At 45.5% G+C, this 24747-nt stretch overlaps 1 protein-coding gene across 4 annotated transcripts in view; it reads right to left on the reverse strand.

Annotated features, from left to right (window-relative positions):
* Positions 1-24747, reverse strand: part of UCKL1 (uridine-cytidine kinase 1 like 1) — a 317450-nt gene that overhangs the window by 135644 nt on the left and 157059 nt on the right. For 2 of the 4 annotated variants that reach the window (XM_085619653.1, XM_085619655.1), the window contains exons 2-3: positions 10983-11170; positions 4699-4805 (exon numbers count right to left, since the gene is read on the reverse strand). In XM_085619653.1, coding sequence (XP_085475779.1) covers positions 4699-4805; positions 10983-11170 — 295 coding nt within the window. Of the gene's footprint in view, positions 1-4698; positions 4806-10982; positions 11174-24747 lie in introns of all 4 variants that reach the window. The other 2 variants (XM_085619652.1, XM_085619654.1) reach the window with 1 other exon arrangement.

A 24747-nucleotide genomic window follows, 5' to 3' on the forward strand; every position in this document is an offset into this window, starting at 1 on the left:
ATACCGATGTTTATACTAACATTGACTATAAGATCCTTTGTAGGATCTTGGCAGCTAGGCTCCTTCCATATATGACAAAATTGGTGCATCCAGACTAGGCAGGCCTCATCTCTAGCCACAACATGACCATTAACATCAAGACACTGCTGACCCTATTAGAAGCAGATACTTATGACCGAGAGGAGGCAGCGATCTTTGCTGAAGCTATAGAGAAAGCCTTTGACAGCTTAGAGTGGGACTTCTTCTATGGCTTGATGGACAACATGGAACTGGGATGTGGATTCATAGCCTGGACCCCACCTTCTACATACGGACCCCACAGCCAGAGTCAAAACCAGTTGTGCCATCTCTGAGAGCTATATGGTGGGCAGGGGAACGCGGCAGGGTGGCCCCTGTCACCTCTGCTCTTCGCATTGGCGATGGAGCAGTTGGACGCCTGTGCCTGATCTTGTGACTATTACGAGGACTTGATGTTTGGGGGACAGCAGCAGCAGTGTATTGCTCTGTATGCAAATGACCTCCTAATATTCCTCCGAAACATGATTATGGACCTTACGTGGGCCAGACGGCTGTTAGAGAACTTTGGGTCATTATTGGGACTAAGAGTCAACTGGCGGAAGTCAAGACTATTCCCCGGGCTGGCGCATCGTTCTCTAACTAAGGGCCTAATGCTGCAACAATACCCAGGCATACAATACCTAGGGGTTAAGATATTCCATGAACTGTCCTACCTACTAGATGGGAATGTTGGGAGAGCAGACCTGAGCACCTAGGGCCTCTACTGACTCTTGGGCGATGCTTCCCCTATCAGTGGCATGACGTATTGCCATCCTTAAAATGGTCGCACTCCTCAGGTTACTGTATTTGTTTATGATCCTACCGGTCTAGATCTGTCGAAGATAGTGTGGTCGTGGACGTTGATGATGTAGCATAGACGGTGTCGCATGCGCCTTTCCTTGTCAACCATGATGTCATAGGTGACAATGGAAATGCCATTGACGTGGATCTTTCTCCATTCTCTGTCATCGACGACGGTGAAGTCGCTAACAGGGTCAGTAAGTCAGTTTGAAGGCTGAGAGAACTAATATTTTTTTGCAGACTTGCGTTCATTATGTTTTGAGCTTTTCTATGATGAATCCCCAGTGACTTTATGTGCAGAGATGGGAGCAGGCGCTTTAGGTTGTAGATCCAACTCAGGAAAGTCTACATGGTTACTCTTTTGCACAGCCTTTGTGGAAGTGCTTGGAGGTGTACTTTTCATTGAATCATCCCCAGACGATGGAACATTCCCCCTAAAAGAAGGGTATTTCTTTTCCTCCAATAAATAAAAAGGCAATCTTCTTTCTTTGTCCTAGAAAGTTTTTGTATCAAAACTATTATAAAAATTGCGGCGTGATGGCTTCTGCTTAGGGTAAAGGCAATAAAGACATTTGTCATGACGGTCATCAGAACAGACATTTTTCAAGCCGGAGGTAGTGAAAGTCTTAAAAAGAGATTTCTTCTATCCCTCAGCCATATTGAAACTTGGAAAATGAAAAGTCCTCTCTGATACAGAGAATAAAGAATGTTCCCTACAAAAACAACTTGCAGTAGGATGAAAGCTGAAGACATGGCTGGATCATGTTCAGAGGTTAGAGCAGAGCTCTGCCTGGGGACTCCCTCACACGATGTGCAGCGGAAAACTGAGCTATGGCGGCCTCGAGGGGGAGTAGGAGAGTTAGTACTTACACCTCACTGGCTGAACTTTGGGTTGCTTCAAATGAGGTGGATGTGATGCCAAACAAACACTGTTGTTGAAGACTATGGTAATTTTTACCGCGGTTTACTACTATTTAAGATTATCAGGTATTCCCAGCCTGATGGCGGGGAAGGATTCAAGCATGTGAATATATGTAAGATCCAATGCTGGAGAAGGACATCGTAATTTGCGTTCCTTTTAAGAGGACTTTTAGTGTAGGTGAATACATTCAGGTGCTGGGTGGTCAGTGGTAGAATAGTCTACCCAACGCCCTGGATAGTCTGATGGCTTCTCCAAATTTAAGAGGAAAATAAAGAACAGGGTCACCTAATTTATATCCTTCTGTTTACGTGCTCCTTATAAAATGCCTGCAAATAAAAGAAGAGACATGCAAAGGCAAGAAAAGGGGAGCCTGTGAAGAGGTGCACAGGAAGGTCCAAAGAATAGAAAATGTCTCTTCTATTTGTAGCCCACTGCCCAATTACAGAGAAGCTACCCGATACAGTGTACCTCCACCCCGACAACAGAAATAATCACAGGAGCACTGCAGAGACAGATAAACAGGAAAGAACCACAGAAGTTCTGACCTCCCCCCAACATCGCAGTTTAGTCAGCTCCTATAAACACATCTTGTGACTAAGACACCTAGGACAGCAGTCCTACAGATAATTTTGAATCCACATTAGCTAGTGTAGTACTGAGTTGTATCTCACACATTGGTAATGCAATCAAGCCGAACATTTTTAACACTGCTTATAAATCCTACACTGTGATTGATGTGGTGACTGGGTGATGTCACTTCTTGCTGTATTAATGGGGGCGAAAGAATAAGCAACGTGGAGAAGTGTGGCTCAATGGTTAGAGTGGCAGACCTTGATGCAGAGCACTGGTCCGGGACCAGGGTTCGATTCCCATCGCGGCAGGGTCTCAGGCTATAAATTCCGCGGACCGGATATTCTCGCCTCAGTGCCTATTCTAATCATGGGTCCCACGCTGCAACTCTGGGCAATAGCTTGCTTAATCTCCACAACGGCCCCAACAGCGCTGGGATGCCTGGCCTCACCATGGGGGGGCCCAGGAGTGGACACCTCACATGGAAAGCCAGGAAGGGTTCCTTCAGCGGTATGAGTACAGCGCTGAGATACCCGTAGTGGTGATCGGCGCTATATAAATACCTATACATTTACATTTACAACGTCACTTCTAGTGACCCTTTGAATTATGCCACTCATAATAGACCTCTTTGACCAACTCGCCAATTATTTTTATCGAAAAGACCAGTGCACTGTGCACCCCTGTGCAATATCAGTTCCCAAAAAATCACTCAATCACCACTCATCAAAATCTCAGATTTTGTCACAACCACCTCATCGAGCTTGTAAGACATTAATAAATGTTAAAGCCAAAAGAGATTATTTAATCCCTGTGTCCCGAGCATTAAAAAAAATGTTTCCTCATTTCACTGAGCCTTTTCACTTCCAAACATCATGATGTTCACCCTCATCTGCACACGACAGTCCACCTTGACAGCGAGATAAAACTCATAATTAAAACAGCACGATGGTAAATGCATCTACCTCCGCCTACTTCCACAATTACCTATCCCTGCAATACACCAACATCACTTCCTTCAAGTAAGATGGAAGAGAGCTACAGCACTGCTATTGTCAGATAGAGATTAAAGCCCCAGATCAACAACACTACGAAGGAGAAAGTGGAAAGAGATATGCAAAACTGCCAGTGTGAAAGGAGGAGCTGAGATATCTAGCACTGCACTAACAGCACTGTCATCGAGACAGGAGAGCAGAAAGGCTCTAAACCACTACCATAAAGAAAGAGGGCACAGACAAGCCAGTGTCAAAAAGGGCTGTATGGGAAAACGCAGTAGTGCATCAACAGCGCAGTCAGCAAGAAAAGAGGTAACAGAATGCCCCAAGATTGTCATCAATAAAGACGAGAATGGAGATTTGTCAGTGCTGTGTCTACCGTACTGCTGCACCATTCTCCGCATGGACCATATGTATTGTGCAATTATTATCTTGCAAACTACTTGTCCATCCTGTTCAGAACTTCCTTTCCACTTTCCCAACTTGTAAGGAGTCCATGAACAGGGCCCCTCTTGTACACCCTTCCTGATACCCATACCCTCCAGTCTCACACTGCAGGAATTGCAAGGACAACACACCATCTTGCTCTACTGACACCTTAACTCCTCCTTTAACATCACTTCATAGCCACGGTACCTGGATAGCAGCACCTTGGGGAACCTCCCAACGCCTATCCTCAACAAATAGCAGCATAACCATAACCCACATTAGCCCATGAAGAACAATTTGAAAGAGACCTCCCTGAAGCGTGGCATATCAATCACCCAATCACCCAGCCTACTCCTCTAGATTGAGATAATTTATGAAGAACAGCTCATACCCCATGCCTAGCACACTTCCAGGCACAACTTGTCGAAGGGTTTATGGACGGCAACCCTGCCCCACAAGTCAATCACCCTTACAGGTACAGTTTTCAGGATGAATCCTTGAAAAGCAGCCCTACTCCACTCCATACACCCTCCCAGCACATCTTGCAGGAAGAATCCAAGGACATCATCCCAGCCATCCTGCCTTTGACTGATCTTGTAGAACAAGTACAAGGATAGCAGCACCCTCCCTCACCCAATTCCACACCTCCAAGCCCACCTGTCGCAGCAATCCACGGACTGCAGCACCCCACTCATTGCTTCTGTAGTCCACCTTGTAGCAGAAGCCCAAGGACAGCAGTAGCACAGATCTATCTTCCTTTATAGCAGGAATCCAATGACAGATGCACCACAACCCCCTCATGAAAATCACCTTGTAGAATGAGCTCAAAGACAGAGTAGCCCACCCTCCACCTAAATCAACCCCCCAAGACACACCTTGCAGCAGGAATCAATTGCCAACTGCACCCCCCTTCCCGAAGCTCACCTTGTAGAAGGAGTCCATCGACAGCAGTACCACCCAGGGTACGTCGAGTGCCTCAATAATCATTCTGGCCACTGTAGTCTTTCCAGAAGCACTCCCACCTCCCAGCCCTGAGGGCATAAAAGAACCAAAAAAGACAAGTTTGTGAAAGTAAACGGCCATGTTTCCCTCAATGCAGCATTTTTGACATCTTGTTTCCAGCGTATACATTTATTTGCAAAGCCCTCGTCATTTTTGTGGAAGATGAGGGGCACTGACAAGTGGGTGTGTTTAGACAGCCTCTGAGGTCAGAGAATGGGAACAGAGCACTCCACCCTCAATCTCTCAGGAGCACAGCCAAGAATACCACAGCAGCATGTCCAACTAGGCTCTAGCGGCAGCCACAAATCCATTCTCTATAGATATTCTGTCTCTACACTGCCACAAAAATGTGATAGGAGGATTTTCTGCAAAAGTCTCAGACCCTGGCATTTACTCAGGTCGCTCTCACCTCCATCATTTTCTGCCCATCGAGCCACTACAGACAGGGACTAGCCATATGCAAATCAGAGTTGGTCCTGTACACAAGCACTCCTTGACAGTGTTGAGTCTAAACAGTGAGGTGCAGCTTGAGTCCTGTGGCACGGAGAACCTAGCCCATGTCCTTCGCACCTAGGGTGTTACACTGAAAAACAAAAGTGATGGGTGTGACACTTTTAAAAAAATCTCAGCTACTAGCAAACAGGGCTTCAAAGTGCTTTCCCCACCATTTTATGTGCTAAGTGAGTCTTCCCTAAGCAGGACGAGTACGCCCAGATGTGAATCTCAAACTTGCTGTGCCCCTAGCCTACAGCTGCACCTCCTTAGTGACGCTACAGAAGGCCAAAATAAGTTTTGGTTTGCTTATATCTTGTTCACAAAGGACCTGCCCTGACAGGTCCATCTAACCCGCCCCATGTGGGCCAGCCAAGATTGATTTCCATATGGTTGTTCCCAGTCCGTAAAGGTACAAATGAGCTAAAACATGATGGACTGGAATGCAGTCCAGAGGGATAACCACCGGCTCAGATTAAGTTCATGCAAATAAAATAAAACAAATAAAAAAGGAAAGCAACAGGGATGTACTTCAACCCACAGATTGTTCAATACTTTATAAATGATTTGGTAATAACTTTCCCTCGTGACGAGGTGTGGATAAGGCACATCCAGTGGCCTTGACACCTGTAGGTCAGTGGTCGAACCAGCCCCCAAATTCATTCAGAAATCTCCCCAGTGTGTTTACAATTCTGATGATGTTCACTTCTGCCCTGAAAGACGTATATTAGTGATATCCTGATTTGTCTAACAAAACTGTGGTTTAAGACAGAGGTAATCACTAAATAGATTCCCACTGCATACCTGTTATTAGGATACGATACAACTCTACAACCAGAAGGAAATGTTAAATTCTCCCCTAGTTCGTACCTATTTTCAATTTAAAACTGCCAATAGTTGAGAACCGTAACTCAAATGGCCAATAAACCACTTCCCCATGCACTCTATGAATTATACAGGCTGGGGACATTAACAATGATCAGTTCAGCAAAAAATGGTAAAGTGGTAATTGCTATATCAAAAGAAGGGGGCGATAAGAGGAGTGTCCCAGAGGGGCTCGTCTTCCTAGTTGCATATATCTTAAGAAAAAGGAGCCCATCTTTGTAGAGTATGCTAAACTCCTGCAGGGTGGGAAAAAATGCAAGGCTTTTTTATATAACCATCACCCATCAGGGTTGCCCCTTGGTGGCATGCTTCCTCATAGGTTTCCTCCCACTGCGCTACGGAACGGGGTGTAGTACTACCTGGAATTACGCGAGAGCACTAAATGGTATGCTCTAGATGGTGATAGAATTGCTACTTGGTAGGAGAGCAATTCTTTCATCAGTCCTCCAGACAAATGGTTAAAAAATGGGGAGAAAAATAGAAAATATGGATGTAATGACCCTTCTTTTCTACAGGCCTACATGTTTCAAGCCATTAATCCGTGGCTTTCTTCAGGACCTAGGAACCAACTCCTTGAGTCCAATCCTGGTCCAATATTATAATTGACACAAAGTGACTTCACACACTCTGTATACTTATAAATATACAACCTGCAATATATAAGGAGAGAATTAGCCTGCCATAGGGTATGGTAGATACAAAGGTAACAGGACACCTTAACCAGCTACAAAGGTAAAGCATGCTGTGCAAAGTAGCTTTAAAAATGCCTCAAAGTGAATGAAAGTCAGTGTATGCTTAGAAAGGGATGCTTAATGAGGTGTTTAGGTGAGAACATCTATTAGGAATAGTGATAATCCATGTTATTTGAACACACATTGCAAACAACACACTTAGCAATACAAAAAATGTGCAAGGAAGAAACTACATATATTAATAAAGCAAACGTTTTGCTCCATATGGCCCTTGGTGGCAAGGCGAGCCTGTAGTCACACTCTTTGGGTATTTAAGCATTTCAGGGCAATCCAAATTGAGCACGTAAAGAAGTTGTCCAGTTATGAGAACAAAAATCGGCTACGACGTGCTCATTTCATCAATGCGTCCCCTCAGTTGAATAACCTAAAGGAACCAATCCAGGGCATGAATGTTACCTTACTTGACCTGTGGTGCCTTTTTATAAAATCGAGGCTAAAAAGTGGTTCCATTGGAAGCCGCCATTTTTACTCAGATCGCACGGACTAGTAGTCCGGCGCTCTGCAACACAGAAGCGAGGACTCGAGAACCAATGCTCTCGCTTACAAGCTCATCTGGCCACCGGAGGACCTATGGAGCAAAACTTTTGCTTTATGTAGTGTATTTATTCGTTTTTGTATTGTTAACTGTGTTGTTTGCCATGTGTGTTCAAATCACAGGGATTATCACTATTCCTAATAGATGTGCTCACCTAAACACCTCAAGCATCCCTTTCTAAGCCTACACTGACTTATATTCACTTTGAGGAGTTTTTAAAGCTTTTGTAGTGTATTGTATTGTAATTGCATTTATATAGCCCTTACTACCCCTGACGAGGCATCAAAGCGCTTTTTCTGTTAGTAGCACGCTATTTCAGAACCCATAAAGGACTAGTGGTGAATTATTATAGTGAAATATGAAAGTAATTTGAGTGGTGGGTATGTTAGTCAAATATTTGAATTGAGAAGGATAGTGGAAGGATAGAAGAGGGAAAAGGTTTGCATTTATATAGCGCTTGCAACCACTGATAAGGAGTTGAAGCGCTTTTTCAGCGTGTAGCACACTACTTAGGAACCCATAAAGGATAAGTGGTGAATTAGTGTAGTGAAATATGAAAGTAATTTGAGTGGTGGATAGGTTAGTCAGTTATTTTGATCGAGAAGGGTAGTGGAGGGATAGAAGAGGGAAAAAAAGTTTGCATTTATATAGCACTTGCTACTCCTGCTTAGGTTTCGAAGTGCATTTCGGTGAGTAGCACGTTACTCCGGAACCCCCTAGTGTGGAGATGCCGGTTTGATCCCACTGATGGAACCCCTTCAATGTTGTCACCTGGCGTAAGTAGGTACCATGCCACAAGGGCGTAGTCTGAGTCAGACGTCCGTGCCACCCCATTTGCCGGACCGTTTATCGCCACAGCTGAATTGTCGTTCTGCTGGTGTGCGGAAGAGAATCAAGATTCTGCGCGCTATATAATAACCGAAGGAGGGGAATCCCTTCCATTGCTCTGTGTGCTAGAGCAAACGCAGGGTCTGTAGGTGTGTTATACCACCATTCATTGATGACCAGGAGGTGAGAGGCCACATAGTACGAGTATATGTCTGCAGCAGCAATATCGCCGCAATATGTAGATTGCACACAGGTCTGTAGCGCCACTCTAACTGCTCCCCCACCCCATAAGAATTTGTTAACTATAGCGTTTATTTGCGCGAACCATGCCCGCAGTATATGATATGGGAAGTTTTGAAGTCGATAAAGCACTCTGGAGAGAGAGACCATTTCAAAACTTTCCGAACGTCCATATAGCGAGAGAGGTAGGGATGACCATATGGAAGTCTCATCACAGAGGCCGGCAAGGAGCGGGTTAATATTGCGTGCCCATGAGGTCTTGGGGCAGGGAGATATATATATATACCTAGATATTGGAAACCGTCCGTAACGTGTTTAAGCTGGGATGCCCATGTACCTCTGCCCTGTTGTCTGCATACCGGGAACAGCACCGATTTGGAAGGGGTAGTAAGGAGTCAGGTGGTCTGGCTGAAAATCAGGGTTTAACTTTAATGCTTGTAAATGATATGGACTTCTTTAATGGAGTTTTTAAATAAATATATATATATATATATATATCACTTAAAAAACCATAGGTTTCACACATGTTATAGTTAGCTGGACATTTCCCTCGTATAAAACCAATGAAATTCCCCCGTTATAGTTAGTGCAGGCAACTATAACTCACGCGACCGCAATCCTCTGCTGATGACGTCAGATATTACATCACTAATTAAATATGTGTCTTTCTGAAAAATAAATATTTGTAATATATGTATAGCTAAAGATTAATGGAAGGAGACATGGGTAAATAGGTGTCTAAATACAGTGATGTAATATCTGACGTCATCAGCAGAGGATTGCGGTCGCGTGAGTTATAGTTGCCTGCACTAACTATAACGGGGGAATTTCATTGGTTTTTTACGAGGGAAATGTCCAGCTAACTATAACATGTGTGAAACCTATGGTTTTTTAAGTGAATTTGCAAGGTTTTTTAAATGCTAATTTCTAACTATAACGTGTGTGAAACCTATGGTTTTTTAAGTTAATTTGTACGGTTTTTTAAATGCTAAGTTATGTATTTATTAATATTTTTTTTTTCAGGTTCTTCACCGTGCGCGCGCTGTGGGTGCTCAGTGCGCTTCGCGCACCAAGCACCCACGATGCGTTGTGCGTGCCGTGCGCGCACAGTGCGCGCACCCCGCGTTTTTTCGAAAAAAAAAAAATGTTTTTTTCATCCTTGGGGGTCCTTAAGTGATCCCCTGACAAAGGCTAGGGGGTCAGGAACTGTCCACCCTGCCCCCTTTTCACATTCTCCACCTTTGTTTTTCACTGCCTCAGACTGCGAGAGACAAAATGGCGGACGACACTTCCTGATTTCGACCGACTGGAATGTTTACTGTCATGTAACCACCAATCAGAATTACGCTCGCGCACGTCAGCGTGCGCGTACGGTATGCTTACCGTACGCGAACGGTGCGCGCCTATAGATATATATGTACTTTTAACTGAAATTTTCTCAGGAACTACTGAACAGATTGACTCCAGATATTTAAAAGGCACATCCCTGACCTGAGGACTTTCTCTTTGCCAAATTTCAAATAATTCTGTTCAGCCGTTCAGGCTGTACCTTGAACTAAAGGTCCCTATGGAAAAATGCATGGGGAAAACGCGTTTTGGGACCCCCATTTTTCTCGGCCCCCGCTTGACTAATCACCCCGAGACTTTCAGGGTAGGAGTGGAGTGGAGCGCCCCACCTATTTTGAAAAATTTGCGAGGATTCGTCAACCGGCGCCAAAGTTATTCAAAATAGAATTTTCAGATTTCCTATGGAAAGACGGCCCTAACTATAACTATCTACTGGCGACCGCCAGTAGATAATATATATATGTATATATCAATATATATATATATATATATATATATATATATATATATATATGTATATATCAATATATATATATATATATATATATATATATATATATATATATATATATGGGATTTGGTATGTCTTAAAATACATAAAATTAAATTATATGATATGTAATTTATCTACATCTATTTTACTACTCCAATTCAAGTAATCGCCCCATCACTTTTTTGCAGTCTATCTCTTTGCACCAATCTCACTAGACGGTCAACTTTCCACTGCCAGTCGAAGATCCTTATAGCTACCCAGGGATTGCACCTTCTGGGGTAGCGATATCAGGCAACAAACCAACATTACCATCAGAGTACAGCCATGAACCATCATAATTCATCTCCTATTTCTCGGGTATACTACTTCTAATCACGTGAACCTGCCAGACCACTTGGTTCATTCGCTCAGAAACAAATGCTTACTAAATTACATCATTCAAACAGGAGAGATCCGTAAGTGACAACTCCGATATTCTTTTTGTAGCTGGTGGATCCCTTGACACTGACAAAACGTCTGAGCTGAATTCACTTCTCCTCTCACGAGGTTCCAAGTGTGAACCAAGGAGGGCTCCAGATACAAAATGTGCTGTCATTTTGTTGAGGTCACTCTCGATTGCGCTCAAGGGTCTCACCAATGACGAAGGCCTCCTTGGACTGGGTGCCATGTTCGTTGTACCATGGTGGCCTGCCTGCGGTGTAGATGGTCCGCTTGCTAGTGCGCAGCAGTGGAGGCTCCGATTTGCACTGGCTGGTGGTGCGTTTCCGCTGTGCCTTATTCGGGCCAATGGTAGGGAGGAGCCGGTCTCGGGAATCTGTGTTACTGCTGGGCGGATGGGAGATGAGAGGAGAGAAACAAAAAACAATAATAAAAAAAATGTAATTCCTGAGCAGGAGATCCGACTTTAACTAGGACCAATTGTAGAAACAAAGAACCCTCCAAGTTAGAAAGTCTTAGTAGAAAAACATAGAAATTTCATGAACAAAACATATTTTGTGACTATAGCTAGGTGACCAGTATCAAACCCCAATTTACATTAACTATGCCATCTTTACTCCCACTGGACTCCTTTTGAACCTGTACCCATTACAGACACTGTCATTGTTGATTACTTTCCAAATACATCAGATATAACGTCACCAGTTACTCTACAGATAACATATCCGAAGTAAGAGACGCCACTGAACTAAAGAATGTACTGTGTACACCAAAGTCCTCCTATGTTTTACACACATCTGTGGTAGCGGTGTGCATTGCACGTACTCAGGGCAGCATTCCCAACAGCAATTTCCTTCAATTACCTATATTTCGTAGATAATGTAATACAAAAGAGCACACAACGTAAAAATACTTTAATTTAACTACTTAATGTAGTGTTTTTGTAAAGCGCTGTCTGCTGGTTATTGCAGACACACAGAACATTGACACTTGCAAAGGCGAGACCAACTGGATTTTCTGGGAGTGATCATCTAAATGGTCATGTGGGAGTCCCTGAGAGACAGGGATCGATTAGGGAATTTATTGGGTGGGCTTTCAGGTTCAGGAGTATGTCTTTTTGTATTTGTATATGGGACATGTTTGTTCACCACATTCTTGGCATCAATGCACTGACCACGCATGCTTAGGATTATTGAGCTCTGCCCTTACCCCAGGCACCTTCCACCATTCTCGCTTAAGCCCCTCAAGATGCAATCTTACCATTCAAGAGCTGCGTCCCCACCACCACTACTGATCTGCTCACTACAGGCATTTCTGATGTGTACATGTGGGCAGATGAAATAAATGTCACTTTCTAACTCAATGCAGCACCTTTAGGGTCCTGCCCATCAACAGCGCTCCCAGCTTCAGGTCTGGTCTGTTGCTTGCAAGGGCCTCTAGATGTTGTTCCTCATTGCTACGTGTTTTCAGGGATGGGCAGCCAGTGGTTCATAGCAAATGACTGCTAGACATGGGAAGTGGTGAGGACCTGAGTGCTACAACAGGAAAGTGCTGTGAGTGACTTGTTTGGGGAGTGCATGATCAGTGCCCAAATCACTGGGTGGGGAAACATAAGGTCCACTCAGCCAAAGGTTTTCAATGAATGTCGTCTTATGCTATGATTTACTACAGCAAATCATAGCTTGACACAGCCAGCAAAAACAGACCTAATATGTTTCTGGCTGAACACTGGCTTGTGCATGTGTTTGTATCACATAAATACACAAAACATTACCCACAATATTCAGCAGCGGAACATGGCTCATGCACGCACATCAGCTGTATGCCACTCAGCTATATTATTGTCTGGCTGTGCTCAACATTCAAATCACACCAGCCGTTGTATCATGCTTTGTGTGCGTGCAGCAGCAACTGGACGTGCAGTCACTTACAACAAACATGACCTGAACCCCGGGGGTACACAGAGCATGCAGAGTAAGGCTGACACAGATATCACGCACACTATACGGGTTGCAGCTATACACGGGCCACGGTGCCTGAGAAGTAAAGAGGGTGGGGTGGAGGAGGAGACTGAGTCTGTGTGTTAGAAGTAAATGTCACTATGTCTTGTTGTTCTATCGCACCAAGGTGCAGCTAGGTAATGAACAGCATTGTACGTGTGTTTCACCCGTCTTCAGCCTTAATCGAGACATAAGTGGGATACAGGCTTCTCTTCCTATAATATCTAGCACAAATACGGTTAAGCATTCTGAAGGGCTTACAAAAACTACTAGATAAGAGCGCAAAACAGAAGCCAGATAAACGATCCTGTTCAAACACGAAGTTCTTTCCCACTACAAATACACTTGAAAACTCTAGTAAGATTCAAGAACGGTATTCACCGAAAGACAAAATTGGAAACAGAAATTGGAAGCTGAAACTCCAACCAGGTCATTTGCAAATACGTGAACAGTCTCACTTGTAAGCCAATAGGTTGCACTAAATTTGAGGTTCATATGATGATTCCCTGAAAGTCATGCTTGACTTTCCCATCTTGGCCTGGCCAGTCTATGTGTATTTTTGCCCCCACCCATGAATCTCTCTGGGCAACTTTCAGGACGGGAGGGTCAAGTGCCCTGCTATTAAATTAAATGAAACCAACCAGGTATTGAAGCAACCAAGATAAAGTGAGAGAATTACATTGCATTCTAACAAAAACATTTCCAAAGAAACAAAGTGTTGCAATTTTTTAAGCAAGGGTGAGGTATGATTTTGAATATGGTAAAAAAAAACAAAAAAACACTGGAAATGATTTCGCTACATACATGCAAACGACTGCTGGCTCTCCCTTTGTTCCAGGTTTGTCCCTTGTTATTAACGTGAAACCAGCTCTTCTTTACATTAAAAAGTTACTTTGATTTTCTCAAAGCCCTCCCCTCCTCCGAATATCCATTCCCATGCCTAGACATGCACAATAAGTGGACATTTTCAGCAGCCTGTGATGTTAAAAGGTGCTGAAATGCAAACAAAACACAGGTATGTATTGATTAGCATGTGCAGTGGCACCTTGTGCAGCACGTGCAGTTGACTTAGGGGTAAAGCTACCAATAGTGCAAGAGGTGAAGCTGCACCAAGGCCTAAAAGTGTGACGGTCCACCACACGTATGGATGTTTCTGCTACCAAACCAGTGGTCAGGCGTGCAACGCCCATAGGGCTCAAAGGGCTTCAGCCCCCCCCCCCCCCCCTGTGTGTCAGCCCGGGCTGAGACAGCTTCCTGTACACACACACTGACAGGTTCGAGCTGCTGTGGGCTGGCTGGTCTGGCGTCCCTCTTATTGCAGCCGCACCCGAGCAGGGGCGGCTGGTGACATTTGAAAATGGCGGGGCGTAAAAGTGCCCCGTAACAAAGTCGCGTCAAAACGCACTCTCAAACTAGGACCAAAACACCCCTTCCCCTCCATGGATTTTCTTCAAAACACTTGCAATCAAAATTAGACCTTCCCAACTCTGATCCCAGCTAAGTACATATCCCGCCATTTACAAATGTCACCAGCCGCCCCCATGCGTCATAAAATAACGCGCGACCAGAGGACCCTCCAACTAAAGTAAATAACTGTATTACAAAAGAACTTACACGCTAGCAATGCACAGTGCACAGGTACATCATAGACAAATCATAAGAAAGCCAGTAAACAGAGCTCTCTGCTATGACAATGTACAGGTACATCATAAAAGAACAAACAGACAGCAAGCACAAGAATGATAAACTCCAGATGCATCATAAAATAACCCACAAGTAGAGCACCCTGCCATACATAGGAATCGAAGAATCATGAAATAAACCACACAGCACCCTGCAATACACTGTAAAAGCACATCACCAGACAACTCATAGGCAGCAAGCAGAACACAGTACAATAACACTGTACCCGACAAACTGCCATAGCAGCGTTCTCTGTTGCTGCCTGCTGCAATAGCGACCTCTCCTGAGCAGCCCCCTTGTCTTCAAAATTATACTCTCAATGTAACCCTCCACAGTTTATTTGCGTCTGACCCGCTAAACTCCGCTAGTAATAATGTAAATACTTTCCCTCACTCCTTATGTCAGGGAACAATGCCTGGGAGCGCTCCCTTCCAGCCCCGCGTGGCTGGGTGCAGCTTCCTGACAAGCAGGTACAAAGGGCACGGGATTGACTCTGTCACTCACGGCGCCCAATGAAGATGGCATCATTACTTAACAAAACTGATTAGCAAAAAATTCATTTCACCCCAAGATGCTTTCCGGCATTCTCGCTGATTAGTAAGACCCGTAGGGCACTGAACAAACATTTTCAAGAAAATAAACTATACCCAGAGGCCACCCGGCATCTCATGGTCAGAGAAAAATATTCACTAATATTGAAAAAGGATTCGAGCAGAAAAAAGAGTAAAAGCTGCACTTCATGTATTATTAAAAATTAAAAAACACTTACCTGACCGCCTCTTCTCCTGGTCCGCGTTTGGCGCCTCTCTCTGCCCCTTCAAACGGTCCAAAACACCACGTCCACGTGACGTGACGCAAGTGACTGCAACCCGGCCCTCAGCCAATCCTGGCGCTGCAGCAGCGCCAGGATTGGCTGACGGCACCGCCTACTCCTCGCCCGCCGCCTGCCCATTAGGAGACCGAGGGGCTCCTAATGGGCATGCGCAAGACAGCAAAAATACAAGTACGCATGACTGGGCACGGAGTAAAAATTAAGCTCCATGCCCACTCATGCGCACTTGTGCTGACTTTCCCAAATGCCTCTGACAATGATGTCAGTCAACATGACGCCGGACCGCCCACGGTCCGACGTCATGCTGACTGCCATTCACAGAGGGAGCTAGGAGGGAGCTGCGGGCGCGGGCGGGGGGGCTACGCCCCCACGCCCCTATGGACGCACCGCGCCTGCACCCGAGTACTTCACAGGTCTTCAAAAGACCACTTACTTGTTGATGAGGCTTTGTTGTTTTTCCACCCCTTCTTAGAGCCCCCGCATCTCCACTCTGCCTATTGCTGGAAGAATTAGCCCCCCTGGAAATTTTTATTAGCCCCCCCAACCCCCTCCGAGATTTGGCTCACGTTGCGCCTCTGCCAGTGGTAAAGGTGCATTTTCCTTACTTGTATAAGGGTCGTTAACACCCATCCTCTGCTTCTGGGCAGCAACTGGGTCTGTATTTTATTTTTCTACATTGTGCTAAGGAAATCCATCTTCCTTGCTTGAATTAAGGCCCACAGCACCCCTGCTCGTAGTTTTCCAAGAAACATCAGTAATGGAGAAAGGGTTTCTTGGAGGAAGGCTGTCAGAACCTTTGAGAGGCTGACAAGCTATGGAGCGTTAGAGAATTAAAAAAAAAGAGTGGGATATTATATATCGACCAGCTGCCCCTGATGCAGCAAGAGGGGGGTGCCACTATGTAGGCCCTGTGGATATTTAAAGTGTGCTGGCGTAATTCACCGAATTTGGGTAATTCTGCATTACGCTTCCACAGTAAAATGTCTGAAATTATGCCATTACTCCACACTGCATATTTACGCTAGTTTGTTGCGAAATTCTAGCAGTGGAGTGCAAGAACAAAGTGAGTGGCTACTGTTCGTGACAGCTGTGTTTTTCATACCATTTTCTCAGCGCAAAATGCACCTTTTTGTGTCTAACTATGCATAATTTCATGTAATTTTCCTGAAATTGTAAGTAATTATGTAAAAGCGAATTTCACAAATTTCGCCCATCATCACTACACACATTCATTGTCCAACCTGATTCTAAAGGAACATGCAGTGAGAGCAAGGATCTGCAGCAGTCCTTGCCAAATCCGAAGCCCTCACCAAAACACCCTCATGCAAATGGCAGGCATCTCAGAAAGATGACAGGCTGGGTTAGCCTTACTAGGGTTTGATCATGTGATCGGAGGTGTCTACAACCGGTGCATCAACCCATTGTAGTATGCGAGACTGATGTTACATATTATGGTGCAAAAGCAAAGTTAACACTGGCACTGCTACAACTGTCCCAGTACCCACATCTATTAATGCATCATGTATGTTGCTGGATTTGTTTCATCAAAATAAAGTGCCTAGGGTTAGAAGGGGTAGAGCGGATCCCATGGCACAGAGCACAAGGAGAAAAGTAACCATAACAGTTGTTTTTATGGCGCTTAGAAATTGCAAAAGTGAACCAGGATGCGCTATAAACGGGTGATTTCAATATCACCATTGCCATTACAGAATCTTGAAGATCTTGATAACAGTTGTTGTTGGCAAAGAGGAAGTCTGTGCCTTCAGAACTTAGCTGCCGGTGCAGTCTTACAGCCTGGATGGCACGATTGCATCTCCTATGAATTAGAAACTTTATTTAGTAGGAAGAAATGGCAAAACTTAATTCATTAGGAATAAAAAAGTAAGTGACCTATGTTTCCATATTAATGGGATTACAATATTTCATGTAACTTATTGAGGCCAACTGCCCTTTGTAATAATGCCCATCGTTTAAAAAAAATATTAAAAGTGCAATGCCCCATCAAACTACACAAGAAATCTACCATGTCAGAGCAGCTGTGAATTATTTGGCTTCCACAAGAAACGCAAAGAGTTCCCTACAGCCATAAACTGGTGTGAGGCAAAGAAAGAACCATAATTTCTCCACTGTTTACGTACAATAGACCAACATTTTTTAGACAGACCTCACCTCTCTTTCAACACCAGCTTGCTCATAATTAAATTATGAGAAAACGGTTTAAAGACCGACCACACTTTGTCTCGTGTTTTCCCCACATTCGTGCACTTTCTACAAGTTTAAATGAGGGTATGAGAACTTTACTAGCAGAGTTCTTCAATTTGTGGGGCGCGCCCCCTGGGGGTCAGGACACCATCTCGGGGGTGGGGGGCGCGCACTCCACCCTAAAATCTTACCTTTGTTCGTGTTCCACTGTCCCGCGTCACAAGTTTTCACCCATTTCAAATGGGTATTTTTTATTGGAGAACTCCGGTAACAGAGGGTTGGAGGAGGGAGGGGAATTCGAAGGGGCACAACGTGACCATGCTTTTGTCATGTTAAGAGCTAACGAGATAACCTTCCCAGGAGGGAGTTAATTCGTAGAGCTGAAATGCTTCAGCTGCAGTGGGAGGAAGGAAGTCTCCTCTGCTAAAACCAAAAGCACAGGAAAAACAGTTAAGAATTTGCAAACAATCCTGAAAAGAATTTTCAATTCTATTAAGGACTCGGAGGCGAGGATTATGCTTTTCATTTCTCGACTGTTTATTCACAGCAGCCAATAACAGAAAAGTTTATAAATACTACATTTCCCATGAACACACACCTATGTCACGTGACCAACCATACAGTGTAGCCCTATATAAGCTCTGCCCAATGTATCAGTGTCCTCTTTCTTTGAATAACCATCCAACAGTTAAGTCGTTAAAACCAAGAAATTAATTCCGTAGATCCATCCTTTGTGATAGAACTCCACACGAAGAGAACAGCTTTTAGCCCAACGGGGCTCAACTCACGAACTTGCTCTGAACCAACGAAGGCCGGTAACCTCTTGAGCCAAGCGATATAACCTGACCAGCGACTGCGGGGTGAGGACGTAGCAGCGTCATACTCCATCACGCCTTACTTGTTATCAGTTCCTGAGAATAAAAAGGACAACTGTAACACCGGTCTCCATACCGGATATAGTAATCATATGACTCAGAAAGGGACCGGAAAAAAAAGGAAAAATAGGCTCATGCAGCATAATAAATGCAAAACATTTTAATATTTTTGGGGTGGGAAACTCCTCACCTCCGAGTCCTTAATAGAATTGAAAATTCTCGTCAGTATTGTTTGCAAATTTTAAATTCTATGTCATGACCAGAGGCTCCGATTATGCTTGTTCAAAGCTTAGCCACCACCACAGACGCTACATCAACAATAGGTTTATAGCAGAATGATATAAAAGTGGTCTATATTGACCAATCCGCTGCATTCATAATGTCTGCAAGACTGACCCCTAGAGGGAAAGATTTGGACGCCATTACCCCTCAAGCTGAGTGGGCTCCAAATTTGGATACATCAATCCCTGCTTCGCCCATGAGCCAACACACCCATCTCAACAAGGTGACCGGGGTCACTGGGCAGAATGGCTTTTGCAGTGCAATTAACAATTGACCTCTCATGTCTGAACAAAACTCTGCAGTACTTACCTCATACTCTTTTAAACATTGCACAACACACTGTTTAGGTTTATCCGGGAAAGCTCAGTATGATACTGAGTAGGTATTGCATTTAGTTTGTTTAGATATGGTAAAAGTAACCCCTTCAGGGGAAAACCTACGTCCCGCTAGATCTAGAGCACGTACATCTGAAACATTTTTCAGGAGATCAGACACAGCAACATGGGTAATTTGGCAGACAGTTGTTTTCTTGATAAATACTTGTTGACAGGCCAAGCCTGTATGAACTTTAGGACCACAGACACATCCCATAACACTGAGTATTTAGGGCAAGGGGGCTTGACCATCTGAATGCGCCTAAGTAATTTGCACACCAAGGGATGCTCTCCTATCGGCTTGCCATCCACTGGGGGATGGCTGATCGAAAATTGTTTACCGTCCTTTAAGCCAAGCCAGATGAAGCAAAGGAAGCCAAAAAATGTACAATCAAAAAGAGATGTGCCTTAGCGGGATCAACCTCCTGTTGAGAGCACCGGCTATATCATTGTTTCCAAGCTGATGAATATCGCTTGTGGGTATCAGCTGACCAGGCCTCGTTGATAAATCTGTCAGCGTCTTCCGAAAGTCCGGGGACCTTCCATCTGTCCCGGAAACTTGCCAAGCCACCAGATAGAGTTGATCCAACTCTATCAACGGATGCGGAGATCCCAGAGGGTCCAGAAACAAGTTTCACCAATGTAGAAGGAGGATCTACAAAGCACATGACATTTCTAGAAGTACCGGGAATCAAGCCTGTGCTCTCCGAGAGTGGGGAGATCAGTATCAACTCCACTCGTTGACGACGGGCCTGTGCCAGCACTCTGGAATACATCATAAACGGGGAAAAGGCATAGCACAAGGAGGTCGGCCAGCTCTGAAGAAAAGCATCCATGGCTATCGCCTCTGGATCTGGACGCCAACTGAAAAAGGCTGGAATTTGTCTGTTCAGACATGAGACAAACAGATCCAGCTGATTCAGTGACTAGAAAATCAGAGGGTGGAGTCTCCAGATGCTGAAATCCTGTAGATACTGTGAATGCCAATCTGCCACATTGTTGTTGCAGCCCGGGAGATATTCCGCTACTTCCTTGCTGAAGACAAAAGCGCTAAAAAATCTTTGGCGTTCTCCGCTAATATTCGGGACCTCGTCCCTCCCAGCTTGTTCACATATCTCACGCTGACACGTTGCCCATGCGAAGCAAGATACAACAGTCTGTCTTCCGAGGGGAAAGACTGCGGATCGCGAAGGAGCCCGCAAGCAGCTCCAGACAGTTTATATGTAAAGAGAGTTCCTCCTGGGACCAATGACACCCAGACCCAGTGAAAGTCTTCCCGCAGCGAGCTCCCAAACCTCACCGGCTGGCATCTGACTCGATCACCACTTCCGGAGTGGATCCAAAGATGGCCATGCCATTCCAAGCCTCCATGTGGTCTAACCACCATCGCATCTCCAACCTCGCTTCCTCCAAAAGAGGAATCTGTTCTGCAAACTCGAGGCCTTTCCAGAAATGCTGAATCTTTAATCTTTGGAGCGCTCGATAATGAAAGAGACCCGGGAAAATTGCTTGTATCAAAGAGGACAGAAGGTCCACCACTCGAGCTACTGACCTCAATGATACAATCTGCTTATTCAGAATCAATCTCAACTCTCTCTTGATTGATCTGACCTTCTGTGCTGAGAGGAATAGCTGGAATAGACGGGAATCGATCTGGAATCCTAAAAACTCCATCGACTGTGCTGGAGTCAAAAATGACTTCTGTGGGTTCACGATGAACCCCAGACTCTACAATAGGTTGATCGACCAGTCGAGATGGGTCACTACTACTTGTGAGCAGCGTGCCATGATAATGATGTTGTCTAAATAAATTATTCCTCGAACTCTATGGGGTCGCAATGACTTTACAGCTGGGTGAAGGAGCTTCGCGAAGCACTATGGTGCTGACAAAAGCCTGAAGTGGAGAACCTTGTATTCGTAGTAAACTCCTTGCCAACTGGACTGCAAGAAGCGCCGATGCGGCGCAAAGATGGGAACCGACAGGTTAGCGTCTTTCAGGTCCAGTCGGACCATCCAATCTCCTTCCTGGAGTAGATCGCGAAGAAGATGGATGCTGTCCATCTTGAAATGTTGATAAACTACCCAGCCATTGAACTCCTTGAGATTGAAAACGAGTCTGGATCCACCCCTTTTCTTCTCGACCAGGAAGATACTGCTGGTAAAGCCTCAGGGATGGGGTTCTGTGACTACCAAGGCCCCCTTCCTCAACAGAGACTGTATCTCTTCAGAGCAGAGCTGGACTGGCCGTAGCCGGGACCGGGCAATCCCCCGGTGGGCTGTACGCTTGGGGGCCGGTTTTGGGCCCCTGAGGGCAGTTTTTTTAAAGGGCCGTTTTTGCAAAATCGGCCCTGTAACAAAATCGGCGGAAAACCGGCCCTGGAAAAGAGCTCGGCGGCACCCTCAACCCCCCGGGGGGGGGGGGGGGGGGGGGGGGGGTGCGGCGGAGCACATCGCCAGGGACGGTTTTTGTTCCCAGACCGGCCCTGCTTCAGAGATGAAGTCTTGCTCTTGTTGGGAAAAAGACATCTGAGGTGAGGGAACGTGTTCTGTGGGTGAACTGTTGAGCTCTAGCCTGTAACCCTGCACCGTCTCTACAACCCAGGCATCCTGCGAGATCGTGCGCCATACCTCCACAAAGGATTGGATCCTGCCTCCCAGCATTACTTCTGGACATGGGATCAGTATCACCTGCGTTTCCGGCATCCTGGTTTCCGCCCTGGTTTCCTCCGAATCTGCCCTTCCAAAAGCGGTTCTTGGCTCGTCGGGTCGGGTAGGAGGAGTTGTTGTAGTTGGGGTCCTGGTAGCCCCCGCGGTGTTGTTGGTACTGGCCAGGTGGGGCACCTTGATTATAGCCTTGGGCAAACGACCGCCCTCGGTATCAACGGCCCTGCCGAAAACCGTCCAAAAGGCACGTCTCAGAGAGCTCTGCACCTTATCCAGCCCACTGAAAGTGGCAACAAATTTGGAGAGCTCCTTGAGGAAGGGCTGACCGAATAGAAGGCCCTGAGCTAGAGGGCCAGATTCAAAGGATGAGAGTTCAGCCAACTTGGGGTCCAGTTTTAGTAGGATTGATCGTCTTCTCTCGCTGGACATTGCACAATTTGCATTTCCTAATCTGCAAACCGGCCTTTGCGCCGATCCTATCAGTTCCTCCGGATCAATTGCCATGGCGGACTCCTTGGTCCTAAAGCCTATTTCCAAACTTTTTGTCAAAGGCCCGTCATGTCCAACAGTTTGTCCTGGCATGATCGCCATGCCCGGTCTATTCCCTTTTTTGGATCCTTGGAGTCTTTTTTCAAATACGTCACCATACAGGGGTCTACCTCCAGGGTCTCTTTCACTTTGCCCGGCAGTTCCGGCCTTGGGCACTCCGATCTTAGCCGTGCCCTGACATCCTTGTCGCATGCCTGTCTAAGATGGGTTTGTATATAGTCTGCCACCTCCTTGGGGGGCAACCAAGCCGTGGAGTTAGGGTGGACAATCTCTACAGGTTCGAATGTGAACAATTTGGGCTGAGCCAAAGTGTCCACGTGGCGCTCCTTTTTTAACTGCTTAGAGGGTCTAGGAGCCTCCTTCTTCTCTGATGTATGGTCTGAGGAGGTTTATTCGTCATCGCGCTGAGTTTCAGCACTTGCCGCCTCATGGGAAGGGGCAAGGTAGTCATGGTCGCTTGCCATGGCCTTTGCCAGTTTTGCAAAATCGGCAGCGGGGGGGGAGGGGTGAGGGGGGGGGTCTTGATCCCTTTCCCGCTGGAACTGGTGCGACTGCCAGGGGTGGAGAGCCAGCCCTGCTGCTGGGCATGGACGCAAAGGTGCCGCCTTATTGTCTCTACAGCTCTCATTAATGCTTTATTTATAGAATGCTGCAGCCCTGCGTAAAGAGATTCCACCAGCTCCTGTTCTATGGACCCAGAGGGTTCCTCCTTAAAGTATTCCTCCTCATAGAAGTATTCAGACATGATGGTACGCTGCACTGCAGCTATGTCCCACAGGAGGAAACAATAGGGGGAAAAAAACAACAGGTGTACTTAGTATTGCTATATACGAAGATATACAGGAGTCAAGGGGGGGTGGAGCGACTCCAAGCAAGCCAAGTCAGTAATAATGACAATAATAATAATAATAATAGGTGGAGGGAGGGCTTGCTAAAACCCACTCTAGGCAGAGCTGATGCCAATTATACAGCCTCGCAACTACATAACTTGCTGGGCGTCACTGAGAGCAAAACTAATCAAGTGGGACACACAAGCAGTAAAAGTGCTGCTCCCGCATTCATTTAAGCTCTCTCATTCGTATGAGAGCAGTCAAAATGGCTGCTGCGCGAGCCAACTCGTGGAGATTAACAGAGGACTGCGCGTCCTTGCTTCTTTTCTCCCCCTCCGCCGGCGGCAATACGGGTGTGAGACACCCGGTCGGGGAGGTAAATGCACTCCCAAGGAATCGGCGACACGCTGCGAGTGAAGCGATGCCTCAATGCAAAAAGGCACAATTGTGAAACTACGAACAACAGCATGAAATGCCACCAGAATAAGAGGTATCTAATAACCCCACATGAATCAATGACAATCAAACAAAATATGCAACCCTGCATACGAAAGTAACCACATACATCAATCACAAATGTATAAGGATAATGCACTTAACTGGCTGTGGAGCAGCAAAGAAAGAGGACACTGTTACCTTGGTCAGAGCTTATATAGTGCGACACTCTATGGCTGGTCGCATGGCATAGGTGTGCGTTCATGGGAAATGTAGTATTTATAAACTTTTCTGTTACTGGCTAAACAGTAAAGAAATGAGAAACATAATCTGAGCCTCCGGTCCTGACATAGAATGCTGTTCCTTCATGTTCCATTTCATAGCGGAGGAGACTCTTTGCCTCCCACTGCAGCTGAAATGACTTCCTGTTCCTTGCTTTCAGTTTTAGCGGAGACTTCCTGCCTCCCACTGTAGCTGAAGCATTTAATCTCTATGAATTTAACCCCGTCCTGGGAGGGTTAGCTCTTCCCGGAAAGGAGACAATGTTTATTTTAAAATTACACAGGCAGGCGCGCAACGCCCACAGGGCTAAAGGGCTTCAAGTTGTCAAAAGAAAAATGCCAGCCAGCCATGTGTTGTTTAAACAGCCTGCAAATTGCATGTCTTGACTAGAGTGACAATGATGAGCAGACATTGACATTGGTTCTGGTACTGATTTTGGCACACTGACTCAGGAACAATAAAACACGGCACCAACAATAAAACAAGGCTCCAACATATGGACACTGTCGCTGCTATGGTATACTGAAACAATGACATAGGGGCATTACCAGATGGGCAAGGGCATGGAGGCACCCAGGCACTCATATGAGGAAGCTGTCACAGATTTAGCGACAAGCCTGGGGGGTGGGGAGGGTGGATGTTTGGAGGGAGGAGGGGGGATTTTTGTTGGGTATTAGTTGAGGAGCAGAACCTCGAGGTGAGCCATGCCTAATACGGCGCTTTACTAAGCACTAGAGGACTAAGAGCTGAGGGCTGCCTCAGAACTAAGATGAACCATTATTTCCTTGCTCGAGAGCAAGACTATTGACTGTTTGAGGAGGGACATCCTGAGATTACAATGTGTACCTACATTATGATGTACAATGAAACTAGCACGCAATTACAATGTGGCGTATGTGATGCTTTTATCTGTTTTATTACAAATTAATAAAAATCTGTTTACCAATAAAATG

This window comes from Triturus cristatus, chromosome 7, assembly GCF_964204655.1.
Source record: "Triturus cristatus chromosome 7, aTriCri1.1, whole genome shotgun sequence".
Taxonomy (NCBI): Eukaryota; Metazoa; Chordata; class Amphibia; order Caudata; family Salamandridae; genus Triturus; species Triturus cristatus.